The sequence below is a fragment of the Scyliorhinus torazame genome, chromosome 9 (genome assembly GCF_047496885.1).
Source record: "Scyliorhinus torazame isolate Kashiwa2021f chromosome 9, sScyTor2.1, whole genome shotgun sequence".
Taxonomy (NCBI): Eukaryota; Metazoa; Chordata; class Chondrichthyes; order Carcharhiniformes; family Scyliorhinidae; genus Scyliorhinus; species Scyliorhinus torazame.
In genome coordinates this window covers 157,137,039-157,162,962 of record NC_092715.1, presented here as the reverse complement: position 1 = coordinate 157,162,962, position 25,924 = coordinate 157,137,039, and the positions used below count along the sequence as shown (strand labels likewise).

At 46.1% G+C, this 25,924-nt stretch overlaps 1 protein-coding gene across 1 annotated transcript in view; it reads left to right on the top strand.

Annotated features, from left to right (window-relative positions):
• Positions 1-25,924, top strand: part of LOC140430127 (uncharacterized) — a 171,269-nt gene that overhangs the window by 86,665 nt on the left and 58,680 nt on the right. Inside the window, exons 10-11 of the mRNA XM_072517639.1 lie at positions 12,259-12,413; positions 13,542-13,619. Coding sequence (XP_072373740.1) covers positions 12,259-12,413; positions 13,542-13,619 — 233 coding nt within the window. The remainder of the gene's footprint in view (positions 1-12,258; positions 12,414-13,541; positions 13,620-25,924) is intronic.

Here is a 25,924-nt window from a genome sequence, read left to right as displayed (position 1 = left end):
AGGACTGCGCTCTGGAGTCTTGCGTTGCTTCTATCGTGGAGGCTGTCCACGAGCTCTCTGTGGAGGCTTGTGACACTGGAGTCACTTCTTGTTCGTGCAAGGACTGCGGTCTGGAGTCTTGCGTTGCTTCTATCGTGGAGGCTGTCCACGAGCTCTCTGTGGAGGCTTGTGACACTGGAGTCACTTCTTGTTCGTGCAAGGACTGCGCTCTGGAGTCTTGCATTTCTGCAATTGTGGAATCTATCCACGAGCTTGCTGTGGAAGCTTGTGACACTGGAGTCACTTCTGGTTCATGCGAGGACTGCACTCTGGAGTCTTGCATGTCTTCTTTCATAGAGTCGGGAACGTTGAGCGGGACGTGGACCACGCTCTGTGTGGCAGCAGGGCACTCTCCGTGTGCTTGCACCGCTCCCTGTCTGTTAATGTCAGGCTGCAGCATCATCCGGTACTGATAAGTTGGAACGTCATATCTGCTGGATTGAAGATCCTCAAATCCGAAAAATGAATCCGCATCTGCGTCGGATTCAATGTGGGGGCCGCCAATGTGCAACACGAAAGGTTCGTCCGAGTCATAGTCATATAGGACCACGGAGCTATCATTGGGCTCGCGAGGTCCGGAAACACTGTAAAAATCGTCATCGAAGTATTCAAGGTCGGAATCATCGGCTTGTGCGTAGGTAACTGCTTGTCGGAGGGTTCTTCGGAGGTCAAATTCATCTCCTGGGTCAATTTGCGGCACTGTGCTGTCATTCCAGGTGAGGGAAGGTTGTTTTACAGCTTTAACAGATTTTTGTTTTTTTGATTTGGGACATTTCCCTTTTAAATTGGATTTGGGACGTTTCCCTTTTAAATTGGTGCAGTCTGGGGCCTCTGACACCCTGACGCTCGGTATGTAGCACGTAGGAAGCGACTGCGCATGCTCAGATCGCTGTTCCTTTACCGATGGCCGTTTTCTTGACTGCGCATGCGCAGCATCTCGCGCATGCGCAAACGAAACTTCCGGTTCTGCGCACTTCTCGCGCAACTGTGCTAGCGTTATACCTTTAGCAAGATGGCCGCCGACCTCGACCCAGCCTTCTCTCAGGCCCGGGATTTCGGCCTCTGGGAATTCGGGCTCCGGGATCCCAGCCACGAGGTGAGTACTGCAGCTTTTCTTACCTTTAAGTGCCCATTGGATTGCGTATTCTTCACAGTACTTGGAGAATTTGCCCAGGACTGCCTGGTAATCGTACCTTTGCTGCCTCCTGAAGAACCTGAACCTTCTGAATATTTCTCTTGCCCTTGCACCGGCGACGGTGAGGAGAAATTCAATTTTTTCCCTATCATCCAGGTCTTTGAGTTCAGCTGCCACCAGGAACAATTCGAAATTTTGCCGGAATCGCCGCCAGTTTTCGTGGAGGTCGCCGTGGCACTGGAGCGCCTGCGGAACCGGGAGCTCGTACATCATGCCTGGGCACTGCTGGTTGTCTGTGTACACTGAGGTATGCCGGCAGGTATCGATCCACTCCTGTACCATGTGGTGTTGGGTGCTCTGGTGCACAGATGAGCCAACACAGTTGTATGTGGTACAACTCTATTTTATTATAACTCTTATAATACAGTTCGTTCTGGATACTCTGCACGTGCTGTCTCCCTGAGTGTGTTTGGCAATAGATGTGTCCTGGTTCTCCTCTGCAGCTAATACTGACCACCGGGGGTCGTGTCTGTGCTTTTATATCTTTCTGTCATTGGTTGTGGTGGTGTGTGTTCTGATTTGTCTGTTGGTGTGTCTATCATGATGTGTGTGTTTGAATATCATGACAGGGAGGTTATGCTTCAGCTCTACAGGGCACTGGTGAGACCACATCTGGGGTATCATGTACAATATTGGTCTCTTTATTCCTGGGAGGGTGTAAATGCATTAGAAGCAGTTCAGAGAAGGTTTACAAAGCTAATACCTGGAATGGGCAGGTGCCTCATGAGGAAAGGTTGGATATATTAGGCTTGTATCCACTGGAGTTTACAAGAGTAAGCGGTGACATGAGTGAAGCCTTTAATATCCTGTGTTGTCTTGACAAGGTAGATGTGGAGAGGATATTTCTTCTTCTGGGAGAATCTAGAACTGCAGTTGCTCACTTCAGACTGAGATGAGGAGAATTTTGTTCTCTCAGAGGGTCGTGAGTCTTTGGAACTCTCTTTCTCTAAGGCAATGGAAACAGATTGATGGGGAGAGGTATACAAAATCTAAATTTCAATAGCTCTTGAAGAGTGTCTGCAATCAAAGTGAGGCAGAATTTATTTTCCCAGATTCTGACTGCTGTGGAGCAGCAGCAAAGTCTATGAGAGTCTGAGCATTTTGCTGATACAGCAAAATGCTCATCTTTGAACTCCAGTTAGAGTCACTATGCCACAAGGTGGCAGAAGGTGAGCGGCAGAGTTAATACAGTTCCCAATATAAAAAAGCTCCTTTGACTCAAGCAACAATGCTAACCTGCCTATTTAATGGAAAGCAATGTATTTGTGGTCCATGTACTAAGACCTCATCTAACAGTATGTTCCCTTATTCCTACAAACTGCAGGGCACAGGCCTGATCACTCATATCTTTCACCCCACAAATGGCTTGGGTGGGAATTTCCGTCGGCCAATACCGAAATCAAGAAGTGCGATTGGTCGGTGAATCGGTTTTGACACTGAAATCGTGGTGGGCGCCAGTTTCAAGCCAAGTCGCAATTCTCGGGTGTCTCGACAGCAGCGTTGATGTGTTCCACTCCGCACGTACAGTAAACACCCGTGACATATTAACGAACCTGATCCGATATTCTCCGGGGCTCTGCAATTCTCCGTCTTCACCGGGGCGAATTCCCGACGGTGTGGATAACTCGTGCTTTTAAAAATCGTGAAACAGATGCTGTGGCTGATGAGGGAGAGAGAGGATGGTAGGACCGTGGGATACCGGTCCTGACAATGGCCGAGCTGCCTGGAATGGAGAGGGGGGGGCTACTGCCAGGCCCGGCAGAGATGGGTGGGTGACAGAGGGAAGGACTGTGGGGCCAGGGTGTCCCCCACGGGACTGGGGTGATGTCAGGCACAGACCTCCATTGTCGTGGCCTGCAAGGCAGCCATCTTGCTGCACATCTCACTAAGCACCCACCTTGGCCCCTGGTTCTGCAGAGTGTCACCGGCCATATGGGTGCCCCGCACCACACACTCCACCACGTAATTCCGCCCCCCCCCCCCCCCCCCCCCCCCCAGAATCGGCCAGCAAACACCGGCAGGGCATCATGCGGCCCACCCCAGGGCAACGCCCACTGTAGCCCTGTCAGGTAGGGCGCCGGACGGGGGCCATGGAGAGTACCGCTGGCAAGGGCAGCACCAGCCAATAGTACTCCTGGCAGCAGGGATGGGCACCAGGGCCAGAGGCCCCCACGGTGCAGAGAGGAGGAGGGGAGGGGGTAAAATGCGAGTCCGCAGTGCCAACCGGGGCCACCGTGTAGCCCGTTGGACCTGTTTGGGCAAGGGGGTACGCATCATACTAACATGTTGACGTTTCACCCCCTGCAGACAATGGATGTTGGAGTACAACCAGCAATGGTGGCCTTCCTGCTGGTCGCCGCAGCACTGGTGGATGGCCTGCAGCTGTACGAGCTGGAGCTGCTCGAGCAGGAGGAAGCTGCAGCAGTGGAGCCTACCCCAGAGGAACAGGAGGCAGGACAAGGAGGTCCCAAGGGGGTTCCGCACAAGGCCACCCGTGTACCGGCAGCACAATATCATTCGAGGACCTGCTGGACCGGGCATGCCGTCAAAGACTCTGGTTGAGCAGGGCAACAGTGCAACATATCTGCCAGATCATGGCATACCTGGCACCCCGGGGGTATGGGGGAGGGCACCCGCTCCCGATGGTCATCAAGATGATGGTCACCCTGAACCTATATGCCACGGGCTACCTCCAGGGGCCGAGTGGGGATCAGACCAGGATCTAACAGAGTTTGGTGCCCAGGTGCATCCGCACCTTCACGGAGGCCCTATATGCCAAGTCGGCTCAATACATCCATTTCAATGTGGAGCGAGCACACCAGGATGCCCGGGCAGTGGGGTTCGCTGGCATCTGCGGTATGCCTCGGGTCCAGGGTGATCGACGTGAAGTATGTCACCCTATAAGCACCTGCAGATGACAGGCCGCTCTACACCAACCAAAAGGGTTCCACTCCATGAACGTGTAGCTGATATGTGACCATCAGATGCGCATCATGCACGTCTGTACCCAATACCCGGGCAGAGTGCATGACACCTTCATCCTGGCACATTCAACGATTCCTGGCCTCTTTGAGGTGCACTCCTGGCTGGGGTTTTGGCTCCTGGGCGACTGAGGCTATCCACTGTGGTTGTGGATGATGATACCTGTCCGAAGGCCAGAGACCGACATGGAGACCTGCTATAACGAAGCCCATGCAGCGGCCAGGAGCGTGATCGAGAGGTGCATCGGCCTCCTGAACTTGTGTTTCAGGTGCCTGGACTGCTCTGGAAGGGCCCTCAAGTATGACGTTGAGAGGGTCACCTGCATCATGGCGGTCTGCTGCATCCTCCACAACATTGCACAGCAGAGCGGTGACATGCTGAAGGAGGAGGATGTGGGGGAGGGCCAGTAATCGATAGTGCTCCACATGGCACCAGTGCTAGCCCCTTAACAGTCGCTCCAGGCTTTCCACTGCGGTTGTCACCCTAGCAGTGTTGGCCTTGGTGCGACGCATTGTCGACACCGTCTCCTGTGCCTGAAGCCTTTGGGTCTCCTCCAATCAGCCTTGCAGTCACTGGAATGTCACTGACATCCCCTCATCTGCATCAGCTCAGGGAAAACCTTGTTCAGAGGCTCGTCATCTGGCTGGAATCCAGCTGTGTCCTGCAGCTCAGCTTATTCACGAAGGCTTCCCCTTTTCAACCTTGCCCTTTGCCTGACCCTCAAGTTAAATCACCACCAATCAGCGCTCAAAGGGGAGAGAAACCAATGGTCCTCTGGGACTGTGCCCACATTTACATTTAATGGACGTGTAATCCTTGGAAAGTAAAAATAAAATCCGCATTTACTGTTGTAAAGGTATTTGGGAAATGCTGGGAAGATCAGTCATAAGAAACACATTTGTTGCAATTCATATCTGGTAACAGGACTTAGTGCAAATGGCATTGTTTTCAAACAGTTAAACCAGATCCTGGATCAAAGGTTGGTAAGGCAAATACAATGAAGGATTACAAGTTCTCATATTACTATCAATGGCACGCCTCTATCAGATGTCCGGCATAAAGACATGGTGATCATGCTTATGAATTGTTTCTTGCAAAGTTAAGCAGAAGCATTAGTGAAGGATGAATGAAGTATATGAAGGATGAGGGATTTTAATCTCTGGGCTCATGAAACACTGAAGAATAGAATGGTATTACTGCACCAAAGTCTAATATGTGAGAAATTGTCTTTAGAATATTCATTTTTAGAATTTTCCTATTTTCTTGAATTGTTGCAATTGTTGTGGAAACTTTTTGAAGGAATTATTGTTTGAAGTTTTTATTTTATTTAGAATGCTTCAATTACTCTACTAGCTTTGCCCAGTTTTTCGGCAGAAGCACAATGGGTAGCACTGTTGCTTCACAGCGCCAGGGACCCAGGTTTGATTCACAGCTTGGGTCACTGGCTGTGTGGAGTCTGTACATTCTCCCTGTGTCTGCGTGGGTTTCCTCCGGGTGCTCCGGTTTCCTCCCACAAGTTCCGAAAGACGTGCTGTGAGTTAATTTGGACATTCTGAATTCTCCCCCTTTGTACCCGAACAGGCGCCGGAATGTGGTGACTATGGGCTTTTCACAGTAACTTCATTGCAGTGTTAATGTAAGCCTACTTGTGACAATAAAGATTATTATTATTATTATTAGTTCTCCCCTGTTCGTACTAAAGTGATATAGAGAGCATTGAACGATCAGATGCAATACCTTTGTGAGCCAAGCTCCATGAGTGTGGGTAAAGTAAGTCTCTGCATGTTTCCCTGGTTGGAGATGGTACTTTTGGATGTCTCAATTCTGATCAGGAATTCCCCATGTATCTTCTTATTCTTTGTCAAATTTAAAGAAATTACTGTTGGTGCTTCTATTATTCAAATGGTTGTTGCACTCTCATAAAATTACCCTGTCCGTTACTTTAAATGGTTAGAGGAATGAACTTGTTTTGAAGAAATTAATTAATGTTCTGTTAAAATAGCAGGGAATAATATTTTGATCAGTATGATAAAATCACCAATAATTTCTGCCTTGAAAATATTCTACTTCCGCCCCACTCTTTTAGGCTCCTGTGCCTTTTTTCTGATGGGGAAGACAGATAATTTGCCCTCCATGTGCTGTTTTCATTCTCTGGAATCCTTACAGTGCAGTAGTAGGCCATTCAGCCCAACGAGTCTGCACCGACCCTCTGAAAGAGAACCCTATTCAGGCCCACTCCCTCGCCCTATCCCAGGAACACCGTAACCCACCTAACTTGCACGTCATTGGATACTATGGGGAAACTTAGCATGGCCAATCCACCTGTCCTTGAGCAAACACTTAAAAAATACATAGTATGGACTAGGTTTGTGTCTCTCGGCAGCACAGTGGTTAGCACTGTTGCCTCACAGCGACATTGTCCCAGGTTCGATTTTGACCTCGGGTGACTGTGTGGAGTTTGCATTTTCTCCCCGTGTGTGCGTGGGTTTCCTCCCCGTGCTCCAGTTTCCTCCCACAGTCCAAAGATGTGCACTTTAGGTGAATTGGCCATACTAAATTGCCCAGAAGGCTAGGTGGGGTTAGGGGTGGGGGATTGGGCTTAGGTAAGGTGCTCTATCGGAGCAAAGGCCGATGCAGACTCGATGGGCCGAATGGCCTCCTTCTGCACTGTAAGGATTCTATTGTATTCTCTCCAATTTTTCTTTCACTTAAAGCCTTCAGACATGGAAGCAAACCGTGCTGCTGAGTAACTGCAGGAATTGTACCCTCCTAGTCACCTGTGCTCTCCATTTTGGGGTGGTGCTTAGGCTCAGGGAACTAAAATAAACCAGGCTGCATTTCCTGGGCTCCTGCAGTGGTGATGATGAGTGCATGGGTAGGGAGTGGGAGATGCAGAGCTGAATTGTAAGGTCGAGCTGGAGCAGGTGGCCCCAGGTTAAAAAGCTTATTCAATCAACCCTGTTAGAAGATGGTCAATTTTAAAAATTTGCATTGAAATTTTGACCCAAATCTAGAAACGTCCTGAGTCAGCCATGATTGTATTGACTGCCAGAGTAGGTTTGAGGGCCATATGGTCTACTATTTCTTATGTTCTTATGTCACACTTCTCCTGTACTTGGATATTTGTATTTTGCCAATAGAAGTGGGAAAAACAAGTTAAGAAGGTGATACCATTATGCTGTCTCTATTCCTTCCTGACACCAGGCATCTGATGGCACTGCAGCCCCTGCCCTATTGGGAATTATCATACATTGCTCTTCAGAGTAGAGAACTCCCCCTTTTAATTCCCTGCACAGGAATTTCAAAGTCATTAAATTAAAAGTGGTAAGATATATTTTACACGTTTGAGATCAGTTCTTGGCATTTGCTTGCTTTTGTTAGTTATTTATATTTATTCTATCATTTTTCGTGCTGCATTTGTCGCATTAGTGACGTACAATCAAATCCATATACCTTTCAGAGTCCAAACCTGTCTCCCACATTATAGGATAAACTCTGTGAGATTCCGTGTTGCTGGTGAGCCTTTATATGCAGCAGGGGTGGGTCCCAATATCCACTAGTTAATCTCCGATGATTGATTTGTTGAGTGTCTCTTTTATAATCTGCCACTTGCGGTTGAAAAATTGAGGCATGTGGCCTCATCTCAATATGGAAATACCGTAATGTTGAGATCTGAATTTTACAAGTACCAGTGAGACTTTATCCATAGTGTACACTTTGTTTGAAGCAGATCAGGAAGAAGAGGTAGGTTTCTAATTATTTTCCCAGTTTCCCCTTTGCTTCTTTTTGCTGGATGCTTTTGTTGGTTAATTGTTGCTACCACAGTGTGTCTTTAACCCATAAATGGTGGACAAATTACTGTGAGTCGACTTTATTTAATCAAATAGTATTTATTAACACCCACACAATGTTACAGTTAATCAATCACATCATCAACACAAGTTATTCTACAGAGTACTAAGAGTTTGTACTGGACCTTAACTTAACTTGTGAGTGACTAGCAAGTACCCAGACAGATACTGCTTTTATCTGTGTGCTGATTCCTGTAGTCCTCGATGTTCGATCCTCGATCTGGTCTGATGCGCTGGCTCTGGTCTTCGTTCTGTTGGTCGCATGATGGTCCTCCTCGTGGTGGCTGGCAAAGAACACCATTGTTCCGTTGTTGGCTATTGCAGAGCGAGATTCTAAGGTGGTGCAGCACCTTTTAGTCTTCCTGGATTTTGCGCCCTTTTGGGTGGTTCCTGCGTCATTACCAATTAATTGATCAAGGTTCGATCACCCTGATCGATAAATCCAATCAGGGGCTGCCACATCAATTTCGGAGTGTGCACTCACTGGCCATGTCTTCAGGTGTTAGGAACATATAGGCTTTCCGAATAAGGTGTATTAGTGCCACTGCCTGGTAAACAAGCGTGATTGACTGGACAGTTCGATTGTTCCTTGGATGTCCTGGAGGTGGCCTTTTCCTGTGTATTGCGATGTCTAGGCTGCAGCTTGCTCATTAATGTTTATTTCAACTGCAGCCTGCCTGTCCTTTACTTGGCTAAATTTCCCAGGGTCCTTTGCAGGACGCCATCTCAGGTGGCCGTTTGGCTACATTGGTTTTGCTCATTTTTTGCATATTAAAGGAGCTGTGGCTTTGCTACCCTCACTTCTTATAAAAGGCTGCCGAAGTAACATATAATTCACTGCACACAACATCTGGATCAGGAATTGGCCTTCACATCAAAGTGGAGATTGTCACAGCTTTGCACTGACAGTTAAAAGATGCCTACAGTCAACACATAAAGCACGGAAGAAACAGCCCATGGTTGCAAAAGTCAAACTATCATCACTTTATCTGTGGAAAAATGCATAAGCTAAACTTAATGATTTAATAATCTTTATTGTCACATGTAGACATACATTAACACTGCAATGAAGTTACTGTGAAAAGCCCCTAGTTGCCACAGGTTTGATTCCTGGCTTGGGTCACTGTCTGTGTGGAGTCGGCATGTTCTTCCCATGTGTGCGTGGATTTCCTATGGGTTCTCCGGCTTCCTCGCACAAGTCCCGAAAGACACGCTGTTAGGTGAATTAGACATTCCGAATTCTCCGAACAGGCACCGGAATGTGATGACAAGGGGCTTTTCACAGGACCTTCATTGCAGTGTTAATGCCAGCCGACTTGTGACAATAAAGATTATTATGTTATAGAACAATTCTGTCAGCCCAGGGGTCCCCAAGGAGTGGATGCCAGTCCTGGTGCTGTTCAAGTATTCAACCCCACCAACTTGCTATCAGGAAATTGAAATTTCAGTTCCTATCTCCTTCAGCCACCCGCACTACGTGTTGATCCCTCTCGCAGGCTCCATAAAATTCCCCCCTCCTGGGTCACTACTGAGCCAATTGACATTAATTATCCGTGAGCCTTTCAGAATCTAATGGCGGCTCAGAGATTATATGTAAACAGCGCAACTTTCCTGTCCCTCCAGAAATTCGGCATGCAAATCCTATTGGTTTACCCTCAGCTTTCTCAGGGGGTCCCTCTCTCAAAGGCACTTAGGGCCAATTGAGTAACCTGGCATTGGTTATGGGGGGGTTGTTGAAAGCCATCCCTCTGTCCTTGCTTCTACTCCTCTGCACCCCCCTGCTTACCACCCCCTCCCCCCCAACTCCTCCTTGTGATTCCCACCCATCCCAACCTCACTTATTGTGACCGGAGTCCCTCAGTGTTCCTTGGACTTTCCCTGGGTGAATTCCTGGCAGCAGCTACTGCTCCTAGTGGCACTGCCTATATTGAAGAGCTGCTGCTTCTAAATGACCGGTCGTTGTCATTGGGTGGGATTACCATCCCTGGGATTCTGAATTCCAGGAAAAGGTCCGGCACTGGCCTGGTAAGTGCCTGACAGGTGCTTAATCTGGGTCAGGCCTCTGCCTCAGGAGCGACGTGGGTTTCTGAATCTGAATCAATTCCATTAAATTCCGATCGGGTTCAACTTAACCAGGGAAGTTTTCCCAGTTTTTTGACAGTTTTCCTTTGTCAAATCCTTAAAATGTTTGAATGAGGACTGTAAGAGAGGATGCCAGGAGCAGCACCAGGCATACCTAAAAATAAACATGGGACTACATTCATCTTGGCAATGGAGGCAGCATGCGTACAGCTAAGCAAAGGATCAAATCAAAGCTCTGCAGTATCCAGTCGTGAATGGTGATGAACAATTTAAGAACTAACTGGAGGAGGTGGCTCCATAAATATCCCCGTCTCCAATGATGGGGGAGCCCAGCACATCAGTGCAAGAGTCAGGACTAAAGCATTTGAAACCACCTTCACCCAGAAGCATCAAGTGGATGATCAATCTTGATCTTCTCCTGGGATCTCCAGCATCACAGATGTCAGTATTCAGCTAATTTGATTCACTTTATGTGATATTAAGAAACACCTGGATATAACAAAGAATATGGACCCTTACAACATCCCGGCAGTAGTACTGAAGACATCTGCTCCAGAAATAGCTGCACCCTGGCTAAACTGTTCCAGTACAGCTACAATACTAATATCTACATGAAAATGGGGCAAATTCCCCACATATGCCCAGCCCTCAAAAAGCAGGAAAAATCCAATCTGGCTAATGCTTGCCCCATCGGCCTACTTTTGGTCATTAGCAAAGTAATGGAAAGAATTGTCAGCAGTGCTATCAAATGGTAGTTACTAAGCAATTAGCTGCTCACCAATGCTCAATTTGGTTCCGCCAGTTTCACTTGGCTCCTGCCCTCATTACAGCCTTGGTCCAAACATGGAGCTGAACTCAGAAAGTGAGGTGAGAGTGACATCAAGGTAGCATTTTACTGAGTGAAACAGCAAGGAGCTGTAGCAAATTTGAATTCAGTGGAAATCAAAAGAAATTTCTCCACTGGTAGAGTCATACCTAGCACAAACGAAGATGCTGTGGTTGTTTGAGACCAATCATCTCAACCCCCAGGACATCACTGCTGGAATTCCTCAGAGTTGACGCATACACCCAGCAATCTTCAGCTGCTTCATCAATGACCTTACCACCAACACAAGGTCAGAAGTATTAATATTCATAGATATTTGTACAGTGTTTAGTATGATTTGCAATCCCTTAGATGCTGAAGCAGTTTGTGTCCATTTGCAGCAAGACTTGAACAACATTCAGGCTTGGGCTGAAGAGTGACAATTGACATTTGTGCCCCACAAGTGCCAAGAAATAACCATCATCAATAAGGTAATCTAATTTTCTTCCAGTGACAGTCAATGACATTACCATTGCTGAATTTCCCCAATATCAGCAACCTGGACTTTCTATTGACCAAACGCTGAACTGGACCTGCCATGTAAATGCTATGGTTCCAAGAGCAGGTCAGAAGCTGGGAATTATTTGGAGTGTCACTCAATGTATGGCTTCAATCAATGAATACATTTCCTCTGATTCCCATTGAATTCAAATTTGCTACAGCAACTTGATGCCACACTCGGTAACATTTTGTTTTTGTGCATGTAATTATTTTCCGTTTCCAATAGGATTCAGAGTTAGTGAACTCCTTATCATGATGGCTTATGAAGGGAAACCTGTGTAACTATTCATTTTAGATGGCAAAGAGTGTGTTGATGCCCACGTGCTTAAGGAAGTTGTGAGTCAGTGGACCTTGCTTGTCCTCATCGGTTCATTGAGCTTTTTCATTCAGTTGGCAGTGGGAGAAGGAATGCTCTAGCCGACATGGCATGTGTGATATCATTCTGAAATTTCTTCCCATGGACACAAAGCAGTTTTTCTCCAGGCATGTCGAAAGGTTTGTTTCACTGGAATGCTCCACTCTTTTACATATCCAACTAGTGCCCTTTCGTTGGCCGCTTCTGCCGGTTTCTCCACTTAAAGGCATGTTTTAAAGTGTCACAAAATCTGGATATCTAGTCCTGTTAAATGTTCATTAGCTAAGGAAAATATTGTAAGTCAACAACTCAGATTGTGTATGTTTTGATTTGTGACATTAAGCTAATTCAGGTTCCTATTGTAAAATGTAAATTTCTCAAACTGCAGGAACTGAGTGTTACAAGCTGCAGTGGGCCAAAGCTGTCAGGCGACACAATTCTGTTCTGTGCAAGTGCAGTTTGTCACAAGCTAACTTCAGTGGATGTCAGTTGGACAGCAGCTACCAGCAAAGGCATCATAGCACTGGCTCAAGCTTCCTCAGGGTATGTGTCACATATTTTGCTACTGGCGAATTATGTTAACTCTGCTAGTGATAGGTGGAAATTGAACTTATTTCTAATCAGGTTTTAAAGAGATAGCATTCTCTATTGTAAAGAAATATTTCAGAAAAGACCATGAACGCATGAATATGTGCGTATTTGTATATGCCCCCTCCACCGACTGCTACTCCACTACCCCCCTCCCAAACCCATCCAATCAAATGTTCCTGTAGGTTTTTTAACACGCATGTTGGCTGTCCTCTTTTTTCAAATTATTTTTCAGCTGTTGTTTCTGAGGCTAGGGCACAAAAACAGTTTCGGGTGTTTAACCTGGGCTCCTAGCACTTGCTGGAAACTATACAAAAATGAAGCTTCTGGCAATAATATTTCAAAACAATTATCTGATACCGTTTTCTGCACAAATACTTGAATAAGATTATTGACCATTATGAAAAACGGAACTTAGTCCTGTGACGTTTGTACCCCAAATTCCAACTTCCCAACCTTGTGTCGACTAATTACATGTTCAATGCTCTTTACATTTGATGGGTAGTATTTCTGGTTGAGGTGCAGCATATTTTTGGGATCAAACCTAAAAACACCCATCATAATATCCTACAAACAGCATTTCTTTGACTCTGGTGTTCTGAATTAATATTTGGGGCATAGAAATGCGCTCAGGCCAAGCAACAAAATTAAAGTAGCTTTCAAACGCTAGCATAAAAACAAATTCAACCATATTTTGAGCTAGCATTAAGTATCTGAAGATTACTTCAGGATGATCCTCTTGTGAAAATAATTGTAAAGTCTAAACTTATTATTTTGCTATTTCTGGCTTTCACTTTAAAGATAAATGTTTATGGTTTTCTTGAAATTCAAAGCACTGATAAATAGTGCAACATGTGCTCAATCTTCCTCCCTCAACATGCAAGGTACAGAAACAGGCAGCTGTATTTCATCTAAAAGGGCAATTAGGGATGGGAAACAAATGCTGGCCATGCAAGCAATGCCTGCATCCTATGAAAGAATCAAAACGTTATTTGTCTAGGTTCCAATAAACAGCATTGTCTTTTGCTTTGTGTGTAAATCTGTATAAAGTCATTCTGAATACAAATCATGTGTTTGTTGTAGTCTTTGCAGACTCCTTGCCAATGGATGCCAGCTTACAGATGAAAGCATCAATATTTTGATTAAAAAACACAAAACAAGGTAATGCTTTTCTTTATTATTAACTTTGATCAATGGGCATGGCTTTTGCAGAAAAAGTAAGGTTCTGTTATGGGCCAGGGTTTAGAGAACCCCAAAGTGTATCATGGAGTTCATCTGACGCACACATTTTAATAGATTGTGGTATGAGGAGCACACGGCCCATTCTACAGGTGTGGTACAACAGAAATGGAGAAGTATTTTTTAAAGCAAAACAATGTTTATTCTACGAACTCAAGTTAACCTTTTTAAAACATACAGTGAACATCTTAGCAACCATCAATTCAAATACAACCTCCAAAGAATACAACACTAATTAATCTTGAAGCTGTCCTTTTACCATCCAGAAGAGTTTTAAAAAAACCTTTAACAGAAGCACATCAGGTTAAAGTCACTACTGAGAGCAGTTATTGGTTTTAAATCACCAAAGGATCGATTTACAGTGTTTAGATTACAGAGAGAGAGACTCATACACCTTCTGACTGTGACAGCAGCTATCCAGCTCTGAAAATGAAACTAAAACACACCCTGCAGCAAACAGCCTAAAATGAAAGTAAAAAGCTGACAGACAGCCCAGCTCCACCCACTCTCTGACATCACTGCAGTAATAAACACTCATTTCTTAAAGGTACTCTCACTACAGATATTTATATACACACCCATTTATAAACACCCATTTCTGAAAGGTACTCTCACATGACACCTCCCCTCAAGAAAAAAAATAAACCATCAACTTCAAGATGGTTTCATTTTTCACCTTTTCACTATCCTTTAAGAAATGCACACAGTAAATATACTTTTTCGTTTCAAAGAAAACAACACACGCAAACAGGTACAATAATATAGTCCATTTTTTTTTTTTGTTCTTCTTCCTCCAACTGAAATCCTTCTCGATTGACAGTCTCTTTGAACAAGAAGGTCCTTGCACAATCTGTCAATTTCTCTACACCTCGGCATTTCTCTTTAAAGTCAGGTACTTTAGTTCAATCTGATCACAGAGTCCCTTGTAATTCTCCAACACAGGAGCATCGGTTATCACAGTTTTCAGGCAGTCAAATGCCTGTTAAAAGTCCGCTGTCCACTGAAATATTCAACGTTTCTTCAGCAAGTCCATCAGTAGAGCAATCACGCTCCAAATATTTTTCACCAATGTTCGATCAAGTTCACTCATGCCAAGAAATCGCATTATTTCCCTTTGTCTCGAGGGTATCGGAAACTCCTCAAGGAAAGTGACTTGGGCTTTTCTAAATTCACATTTGGCTAGGTTTATCACCAAACCCGCCTCCTGAAGTCGATCAAATAACTCCATCAGATGTTTTAAATTTTCTTTCCATGTCTAGCTGAAAATTACCAGATCATCGATGTATACTGCACAATTGGGTAATCCTGGCACAATTTTGTTAGTTAACCGTTGAAATGTGGCTGGGGCGTTTTTCATGCCAAATGGCATAACTTTGAATTGGTATATACCATCTGGAGGAACAAAAGCTGACATCTCCTTCGCCCTTTCGGATAAAGGTACCTACCAGTAACCTTTAAGTAATCCAGTTTAGAAATAAAAGCTGATTGTCCCACTTTCTCAATGCAATCTTCCAAACGTGGGATAGGATAAGAGTCCATTTTTGTAACTGCATAACCTTTCTATAGTCCACACACAACCCTTGGGTACCGTCTGGTTTTGGTACCATCACTATGGGTGAGCTCCATTGGCTGCAACCCACTTCAATTATGCCACTTTTAAGCATACTCTCAATCTCTTTGTTAACCTGTGCCAATTTTAAAGGGTTATGTCTATATGGATGCTGTTTGATTGGAACAGCATTTCCCACATCTACATCATGTATAGCCATTTTAGTACTTCCCAATTTATCTCTACAAACTTGCCCATGTGATATCAATAACTCTTTCAGGTAAGTTTGTTTTTCCTCTGGAAGGTAACTCAACAATTTATCCCAATTTTTAAGAACATCCTCATTTTCCAATTTAATTTGAGGTATGTCAAATTCACAGTCATCTGGATTTGGTTTGTCACTTTGAATTAGAATCATTAAAACCTCCTTTTTCTCTCCTTCCCTTTCAAAGTACCTTTTAAGCATATTCACATGACACACTCGGTGAGTCTTCCTTCTATTTGGTGTTTTTACCAGATAATTCATCTCACTTAATTTCCTTTCAATTTGATAAGGTCAACAAAACTTAGCTTTTAAAGGCTCATCTACCATTGGTAACAACACTAAAACTTTATCACCACTGGCAAAACTACGAACTTTGGATTTCTTGTCCGCTACCCGTTTCATCACGTTTTGTGCAACTTTTAAATGTTGTCTAGCCAATTAACCTGCTCTATTTAATCATTCCCTAAAATTTGACACTTAATCCAATAATGTAATTTCCGATTTCTCACTCACCAATTTTTCCTTCATCAATTTAAGTGGTCCTCTTACCTCATGACCAAAAATTAGTTCAAAAGGACTGAATTTGGTTGACTCATTAGTTGCATCCCTAATTGCAAACAGGACGAATCCTCTGGATAATTTATCCCAATCCTCTGGATAATCTTGACAATAAGCCCTCAACATTGTCTTTAATGTCTGATGCCACCTTTCTAACACTCCCTGCTATTCTGGATGGTACGCAGTTGATTTAAATTGTTTTATTCCTAAGCTATCCATAACTTCTTTGAATAACCTTGAGATACAATTTGATCCTTGATCAGATTATATATTTATGGGTAGTCCGTATCTTGGAAAGAATTTAAGTAACTCCTCCACAATCTATTTAGCTGTGATATTATGTACTGGAATGGCGTCTGGAAACCCAGTAGACACATCCATTGTAGCCAAAAGATATTGATTCCCACTTTTCGTTTTAGGAAGCGGTCCTACGTAATCAATTAAGAATCTTGTAAAAGGTTCCTCAAATGCTGGAATAGGTATTAAGAGCACTGGTTTTATCACTACTTGACATGTTTGACATGATTGGCAAATATTAACTACATCTTTATGAAGTCCAGGAGATTCCTCTTCCGTGTATGCTTTCTGATACATCCATTTTATTTCTACATCTTTCTGTTGTAACTCTGCCAATTTTCCTGAACTAAAAATATCCACCTCATCCTCCACCCGTTCTTGTTCTTTTTCCATCATCTGATGAAAAATCGTTTCTGATAATTGCACTTCAACTTCATCTTCACTCTTTGATTTCTCGTCTTGTCTTAACCTGTGACTTTGCGACCTAGTTACTACACAATCTGGAAACATCCCAAGATATTTGTCCTTCAACACTTCAGTTGTCTGATTTTCCACTGGCTTATCAAACACAGTAGGCATCACTCCCACCTGTGATCCAGCTATATCATTACCCAAGATAAACTGTATTCCTGGACAAGATAGTTTCTCTATTACTCCTACTACCACTTCACCACTCTTCACTGGACTTTCCAACCTGACCTTATATAATGGAACACTACTCCTCTCACCCTGAATTACACACATTATCACCTTTTCTGGCAACATTCTTCCCAAATTACATAACTCCTCATCTCTTATCATTAAAGATTGACCAGCTCCCGTATCTCTTAAAATTGTGACTTCTTTACCTGCTCCTCCTGATACACATCAGTAAACTTTACCCAAACAAGTAAATTCTTTAAAGAGATCTGGCACCTTCTTATCAATCACCTCTTGATCAGGCTGTACGATCTTTTGCACCTCCTTCGCTTCACTTGGGCTTTCCTTTACCACTTTAACAAACCCCACTGTCTTATCCTGTTTTACCACATCAGCCTTCCCAGTGCTTTTCTTCAACCACCAACACTGTGACTTTACATGGCCTAGTTTATTACAGTGAAAACATTTGAAACTTTTCATTTCTTTTCCACCATCCTGGATTTCTTTTTTAGCCGGAGGTACACTCTCCTTATTATCACCCATCAGATCACCTTTACCTTTCCCACTTGAGTATTTCTCATGTCCCCAGTTTCTATCCCTCACAGGCTGAAACTGATGTCGGAAAACAAACTTTGATTTCTGAACTAATTCATAATCATCTGCCATTTTGCTTCTAATCTCGCAGTTTTAACCCTCTGCTCTTCCACATGAGTTCTCACTACATCAGGTATTGAATTTTTAAACTCCTCCAAAAGTATAATTTCTCTGAGAGCTTCATATGTTTGGTCTATTTTCAAAGCCCTTATCCACCTATCAAAATTACTCTGTTTGATCCTTTCAAATTCCATGTATGTTTGACCAAATTCTTTCCTTAAATTTCTAAACCTTTGTCTGTAGGCTTCAGGCACTAGTTCATATGCACCTTAGATGGATTTTTTTCACCTCCTCATACAACCCAGATACCTCCTCCGGTAGTGATGCAAACACTTCACTCGCCCTACCTATCAGCTTTGTTTGAATCAGTAACACCCACATGTCCTGTGGCCATTTCATTTGTTTAGCTACCTTCTGAAATGAAATGAAAAAGGCTTCTACCTCCTTCTCATCAAACCTTGGCAATGCTTGGACATATTTAAATAGATCCCCACCAAGCCTTCGACTATGACGCTCTTTCTCACTATCCTCATCACTATCATCCAACTGCACATTTCCCTTTACGCCTGCCAATTTTAACTGACTCATGTTTCATGGCCATTTTCTGAAGTTCAAACTCTCTCTCTTTATCTTTTTCCATGATCTGTATCTCCCTTTCTCTTTCTTTTTCCTCTCTTTCTCTCTTTCGTATTCAAGCTGCTTTAATTCTTTCTCATGTTCCATTTGTTTAACTTGTAACTGAATTTTTGCCATTTCCAATGAGTCAAACTGTATCTCAGGTAACTTTAAATGCTTAGCCACCGCCATAATCACCTCATCTCTTCGCATTTTATCGGGTAATGTTAACTGCAATGTTTTTGCCAAGTCTAACAGTGTGCTTTTAGTCTCTGTCCATACGGTACTGCGTGTGACCGTCTCCACCCCCAAAAACCTCTGAGCCTCTGAAAGAGCCATTGTCCACAACACACTCCCTGCTTAAACTAGAATACCACACCTAAAAAGCAACCACAATATGCTCACCCCTCACTGTCTTTAAGTTCACTAAGCCAATCCAATAGATAGACTTTTATCCCGCTCGAGCCCCCAATTTGTTATGGGCCAGGGTTTAGAGAACCCCAAAGTGTATCATGGAGTTCACCTAACCCACAACTTTTAATAGATTGTGGTATGGGGAGCACATGGCCCATTCTACAGGTATGGTACAGCAGAAATGGAAAAGTATTTTTTAAAGCAAAACAATGTTTATTCTATGAACTCAAGTTAACCTTTTTAAAACATACAGTGAACATCTTAGCAACCATCAATTCAAATACAACCTCCAAAGAATACAACACTAATTAATCTTGAAGCTGTCCTTTTAACATCCAGAAGAGTTAAAACCAAAAAACCTTTAACAGAAGCCCATCAGGTTAAAGTCACTACTGAGAGCAGTTATTAGTTTTAAATCCCCAAAGGATCGATTTACAGTGTTTAGATTACAGAGAGAGAGACTCATACACCTTCTGGCTGTGACTGCAGCTATCCAGCTCTGAAAATGAAACTAAAACACACCCTGCAGCAAACAGCCTAAAACAAAAGTAAAAAGCTGACAGACAGCCCAGCTCCACCCACTCTCTGACATCACTGCAGTAATAAACACCCATTTCTTAAAATAACTCTCACTACAGATATTTATATATGCATACCCATTTATAAACACCCATTTCTTAAAGGTACTCTCACATGACAGTTCTAAAATAAATATATTGGAAAATAAGTAGCAACAGTAGTTTAACCATGAGATCTTCCTTGGATTTATGTGGACATGCTTGTTAGGTGAATTGGACATTCTGAATTCCCCCTCTGTATACCTGAACAGGCGCCGGAATGTGATGACTAGGAGATTTTCGCAGTAACTTCACTGTACTGTGAATGTAAGCCTACTTGTGACAACAATAAAGATTATTATTATTAGCCTCTGGGACTCCGCCAAGTGGCTATGGACCTGCTGGAGTGTCGCTGACATCTCCCTCTGAATGTCATGGCCGCACCCTAACATCTCCATCAGCTCTGAGATTACCTCTTCCACAGGCTCAGCATCAGGCTGGGATCTAGCTGGGTCCTGGGATCCAGCAAACCTCCGACTGCTGTCTCACCTGGGGGTTCCTGCCTCCGCCAGATGCACATCAGCAGCAGTGTGGTGCTCACCAGATTGTGCTGCAGAAGCCTGACCACTAACATTTCCCACTGAGGTGTGTGTATCTGCGCTGGTGGAGGGTGGGGATGACCGTTATGCTGCGACTACTATGGTGGCATCCGCGGAGCTCTCCTCCGAGGTGTTCTGCTGGGAGGCAGAAGAGGGGGCCACCTGGGATGGGCCGGCGCCTCGGCTGGACGACCTGTGGGAGAATTGACATGTGGTCAGTGGGAGGGATGAGTCAATGGGTAAGACAATAACAACTCATGTTTGACAATTCCTCTGGGTGGAACCCAGTGGTTCTTCATGTCTGTGTTTTCCACCAGCTTCCGCGTTAGTGACCGCTCTGTCATAGGCCACCCCCATCACCTCCACGACATGCTCCTCGAAGGTGGTGAGGATTCTTATATCCGTCACACCACCACCTGTCTGAGCTCTCTCCCAGCGATTGTGGAAGAGCTTTTTCTCAGGGGTCATCATTAGCCACATGCATAGTTCACAGTGGTGGGAGGGTGTGTGTGAAGGAATGGGGCAGGGGGAATGTCCAGGAAGGTTGGCGGAGGTTGAAAGGAGAGGGGGATGGAGGGAGGATTGGGGGTTGCATCGAGAGTTGGGGGGTTGGTGCTCGCGTGGGGGCGGAAAGATCGTGAGAGGGGGAGAGCGTTGGTGTCTGCTCACTTGTGCTGCCCGATGTACATCATTGACCTTTTCCTGGTACTGGAGGCCAGTCCTCCTGGTCACACTCCCGGAGCTCACAGCCGCCGCCACCTTGTCCCAGGCAGCACTGGCTGCCCTATGGCTGACCCTCCAGGACCCCTGGGAGAACAGGACATCCCTCCTGGCCTCCACTGCGTCTAGGAGACTCCCCAGGTCTGCATCTCCGAATCTTGGGGCTGGTCTCCTCAGCGCCATTATTGTGAGCTGCTGGGATTGGCTGAGCAAGTGCTGCTTAAGTGCTGCTAGACCATGTTAGCGGGTTACTGGCGATCGTGGTGCCAGCGAATCAGCTGGTGAGCCTTCATTTGCGACGAGAAGCCTGTGAGGTCTCGTTAAATCGGCCAATTAACGGTACATTGTGTTGCTGGCCTCGCTGGGTCGAGTGCCGGGAAGCCCGCGGCAATTCCTGTTTGCTGCAACGCGTAGAAATCTTTCCGGAGAATCGCGCCCTGAGTCATGTTTTTGGACCCTGGGAAGTTTCTCACCGCTTTAGCCCACTCTTAGGGCTGGATTCTTTGGCTGCGCCCACCTCAAGATCACCATGGACGGGACGGGTGAACATTTAATGGTCCATTGACCTCGTGCAGAAATTTCCGGTTGGCAGGTGGGTGCGGCCGAAGAATCCTGCCTTCAGAATTGTTTTCAGCAATGGGGAGCTGAACTCTGAGAGCGGGCTGTAATTTTGAAAGGGTGCCCCGATCTCTAAGTGAGCTTTACCCCAGACCCATGGAGAATGTCACCCCCCACACATACGGGCCGGGATTCTCCGAGCCGGCGCGGGCACGGAGAATTGGTGTTCACGCCGAGACGGACCGCGACGCCGGGACGTGAATCTCCGAACCAGTTAAAACCGTGCGGCCTGGAGAATCGCTAGAGGTGGCCCGGCGTGCGATTCTCCGAGCCCCCAACGATACTGCGGCCCGGACATAGTTCTAACTTGCTTTAAAAAAGCATCAACCAGTTGTGCTGGCTGACGGTGCGGCTGGAGGAGGTAGGGGTTGGCGTGGGGTCCCCAGGATGGCGAGACGGCACGGCCTTGGCTGCGGAGGGGGGGGTGTTGGGGTGGGGTGGGGGGGAGGAGGGAGGGGGGGGGCAGACAGCCGCGGCAGCTGGGCAGGGCCCGCTATGACAGGGCAGAGTCAACAACATGGACGCCATGACGGTGGCCACGCAGATGGGCATTCACCCCGGTCGCTGACTCGGCCCAGGTGTCCCGGCCATTCGGTTGTGTGCCGGACCTCCCACGGGGCCCCCCACTCCCAGCTGTGGCACCCACTGGCGCGTAGGTCCAGGGCCGCACCCATGTCAGCCCCCGGCGAGGGCTGTGCCATCAGACGGTGGCCCTGGCAGGAGGGATGGGCGACAGGAGTTGGGGCACTTAGGGGGCAGGGGTGGGGAGAATGCGTGGTCCGGTGGCCGTCAAGGTGACGGTGGCCCTGAATTCCTATGCAACGGGATCGTTCCAGTCGCCGAGTTGGGACCTGTCCGGCATCTCCGAGGCGGCGGTGCACCGGTGCATCCGTGAAGTGACTGAAGCCCTGTATGGCATAGCGGACCGGTACATACAGTTCACCGTGGACCGCGCCCACCAGGATGCCCGGGCAGCGAGCCTCGCTGCATTCGCCAGGATACCCATGGTCCAGGGGGCGATCGATGGGGTGCACATCGCCATGCGGCCACCATCGGATAATAGAGCGGCGATCATGAATAGGAAGGCGTCCTTCTCCATGAACGTGCAGGTGGTCTGTGACCACCAAATGAGGATCCTGCACGTCTCCACCCGGTACCCGGGCAGAGTACATGACGCGTTCGAGGGACCCCCCCCCCCTGCTGCTGAAGATGCGCTTCAGATCCCTGGGCTGCTCTGGAGGGGCCCTCCAGTACTCGTCGGAGGGAGTTGGCCGCATCGTTGAGGTCTGCTGCGTCCTCCACAATATTGCCCAGCAGAGGGGCGATGTGCTGGAGTAGGAGGGGGTGAATCACGATAAAGGGCACTCCTCTCCAGATGAGGGAGATGGGGAGGGGGGGGCAAAGTACAGGACATGGGGACTGGACAGGGACGTGAGGCAGCCCAACGCCACCGGCTCGGCCAGTGAGCACGGGAGGAGTTGATAGCCGTACATTTCACCGACTTGGGGGGTGCGGATTTGCTGAGCATGGGCATGGACAGCACAGTACGGCACCACCTCACCACCGACCACCGTCACCCCCCTCACCACCGACCACCCTCACCTCCCCCATCCCTCCCACTGTCCACCCTGGGAAAAAGCTTCTGACTATCCACTCTGTCCATGCCACTCAGAATCTTGTAGACTTCTATCAGGTCGACCCTCAACCTCCGTCGTTCCAGTGAGAACAAACCCAGTTTCTCCAACCTCTCCTCATAGCTAATGCCCTCCATACCAGGCAACATCCTGGTACATCTTTTCTGTACCCTCTCCAATGCCTCCACATCCTTCTGGTAGTGTGGTGACCAGAATTGAACACTATATTCCAAGTGTGGCCTAACTAAGGTTCTATACAGCTGCAACATGACTTGCCAATTCTTATACTCAATGCCCCGGCCAATGAAGACAAGCATGTTGTTTGCCTTCTTGACTACCTTCTCCACCTGCATTGCCACTTTCAGTGACCTGTGTACTTGTACACCCCGATCTCTCTGCTTATCAATACTCATAAGGGTTCTGACATTTACTGAATATATCCCTTTTGTATTCGACCTTCCAAAATGCATTACCTCACATTTGTCCAGATTAAACTCCATCTGACATCTCTCTGGCCAAGTCACCAACCGATCTATATCCAGCTGTATTCTCTGAAGGTCCTTATTGCTATGGTAGGTGGGGCGTGAGGGGGGGGGGGGGGGCGGGCTGGGGGAGGGGGGGGGCGGTGCTGGGGGGGCGGGCTGGGGGAGGGGGGGGCGGTGCTGGGTGGGGGGGAGAGTTTTAGGTTAGTCTGGGTTAGGTAGGGCTTAGTATAAAGGTGTATAATTTTGCTGCACTATTCTGTATGTTATGTTTGGGTTGGCATGTGCTGGCACTAAGTTGGTATAGGTGCTATAACAGGCCATCGATGGGAGGTGGACATAGTCATGGCGGGTATTTAGGCCATATGGGTTGTTGGAGGAGGATAGTTTGGCATTAGTCCTGTTGCTCACTCTCAGGACCTGGTCCCAGGATGATACACCGATCCCACGGCCAATCCCCTGGTCGCCCCCGCTACTTCCCCCAACCCTGGCAGATGCCCCCCCCAGCCATCGGCACAATTGACAGCCTACTGTTGCACGTTTAGGGACATTACCTACCTTTTCTCTCTCCCTCAGCAGTCACGGTGCCTGTTTCTAAATACCACAAGCGAACAGCGCCTGGTGGGGTCGGAGCATCATAGGAGATCAGAAGAAACCGGGTTGGACCCGTTAATGAGATGTTAGTGTATGCTACTGTACATTTTGTATGCTCTTGCCGGTGCGTGGCGTGGACCGCATTCAAGCTGCTATCGAAGTGCCGTAGCATGCCGTTCCATTGGGCGCCTGGCGCCAACCTCAATTTTCGGCTGATACCGTACTCTCTGCCGATCATGATTCGCCATTTGGGTATCAGCCAACGGAGAATTCCGTCCAATATCTTCAAATTTGCAGATGTTACAAAGCTGGGTGGGAGGGTGAACTGTGAGGAGGATGCAATGATGCTTCAGTGTGATTTGGACAAGTTGAATGAGTGGGCAGATGTATTGCAGATATAGCATAATGTGGATAAATGTGAGGTTATCCACTTTGGTAGGAAAATCCGGAAGGCACATCATTATCGGAAAGGCGATACATTGAGAGAGGGGAATGTGCAAGGAGACCTTGTTGTCCTCATACAGCATTCGCTGAAGGTGTGCATGCAGGTGCAGTGGACAGTAAAGAAGGCAAATAGTATGTTGGCCTTCCTGGCGAAAGGATTTGAGTACAGGAGCAGGGATGTCTTACTGTAATTATACAGGGCTTTGGTGAGGCCACATCCGAAATATTGTGTGCAGTTTTGGTCTCCGTTTCTGAGGAAGGATGTTCTTGCTACAGAGGGAGTGCAGGAAAAATTACCAGACTGATTCCTGGGATGGCAGGACAAATTTATGTATGAGGAGAGATTGAGCCAGTTAGGATTATGTTCACTGGAGTTTAGAAGCATGAGGGAGGAGTTTGTAGAAACCTATAAAATTATAACAGGACTAGATACAGGAAGGATGCTATCGAAGCGCCGGAGCATGGCGTTCCGTTGGAGTGTCCAGAACGAGGGGTCACAGTCTAAGGATACGGCGTAAACCATTTAAGATTGAGATTAAGAGAAATTTCTTCACCCAGAGAGTGGCCAGCCTGTGGAATTCACTAACACATAAAGTAAATGAGGCCAAAACATTGTATGGTTTCAGGAAAGTGTTAGAAATAGCTTTGGAGTGAAAGGGATCGAAGAAAGTGTGTGTGTGTGTGGGGGGGGGGGGGGGGGGGGGGGGGGGGGAAGGTGGGATGGGGCTATTGAGTTGGATGACAATGAACATAATGAATGGTGGAGCAGGTTTGAAGGGTCGAATTATCTCCTACTTGTTTCTATGTTCCTTGTGTATGTTTACTGCTATAAACACCAGTCGCAAAATCCTGAAGTCTGGTATACAAATAAGATAAACAATCGGAAAACATCAAAATAGGGAAAATAAAAATAAATACATAATTCTGCTGTGGTGGATGGGATAAAATGAGTCACATCAAAGTATTGCTTTCTCTGTTGAAAACTGACAGAAAATATGTATTTCCTAAGAAATTGGAGCATGCAAAACAGCCGTCATGCTGATTGAACATAGACAATAAACCATGTGCTCTTATAGTTGTACTGCTTGTACAGTACGTTTTGTAAAGCATGTCAGTTCAATGCCCTGCTGTTGGTGAATTTGAATTGAACACAGGATGCATAGTGCACCTTCTGTGGATAGATTTTATAAATTGCCGCTTTTAGCTCTAAAATTCTTTCCCCCTCTGATCATTCAGTCTATCACTTTAAATCTGTGCCCTCTAGTCACTGACCTCTCTGCTAAAGTGAATAGGCCCTTTCCATCTACTCTATCCAGGCCCCTCAGACTTCTAGAATGCTTGGGACTGCTGTAAAGATGAGAAGAACAAATTGCTTTGACTGCACCTGGTTCTTCAAAAGCTTTAAATATTTTTTTTAATGTCCTATCAAGTATTATAAAAAATGTATTTTAACAGTTGTGTACTGTGTTACAAACCCCACTCATGTTAAATGCGAGGGTATACCAAAACCTAGAAAGGTAACTTGGAACACCAGTTCTTAGTGGTGTATATTTTCAATTTGCTTTAATGTGAGAAAAATGGGGAAACC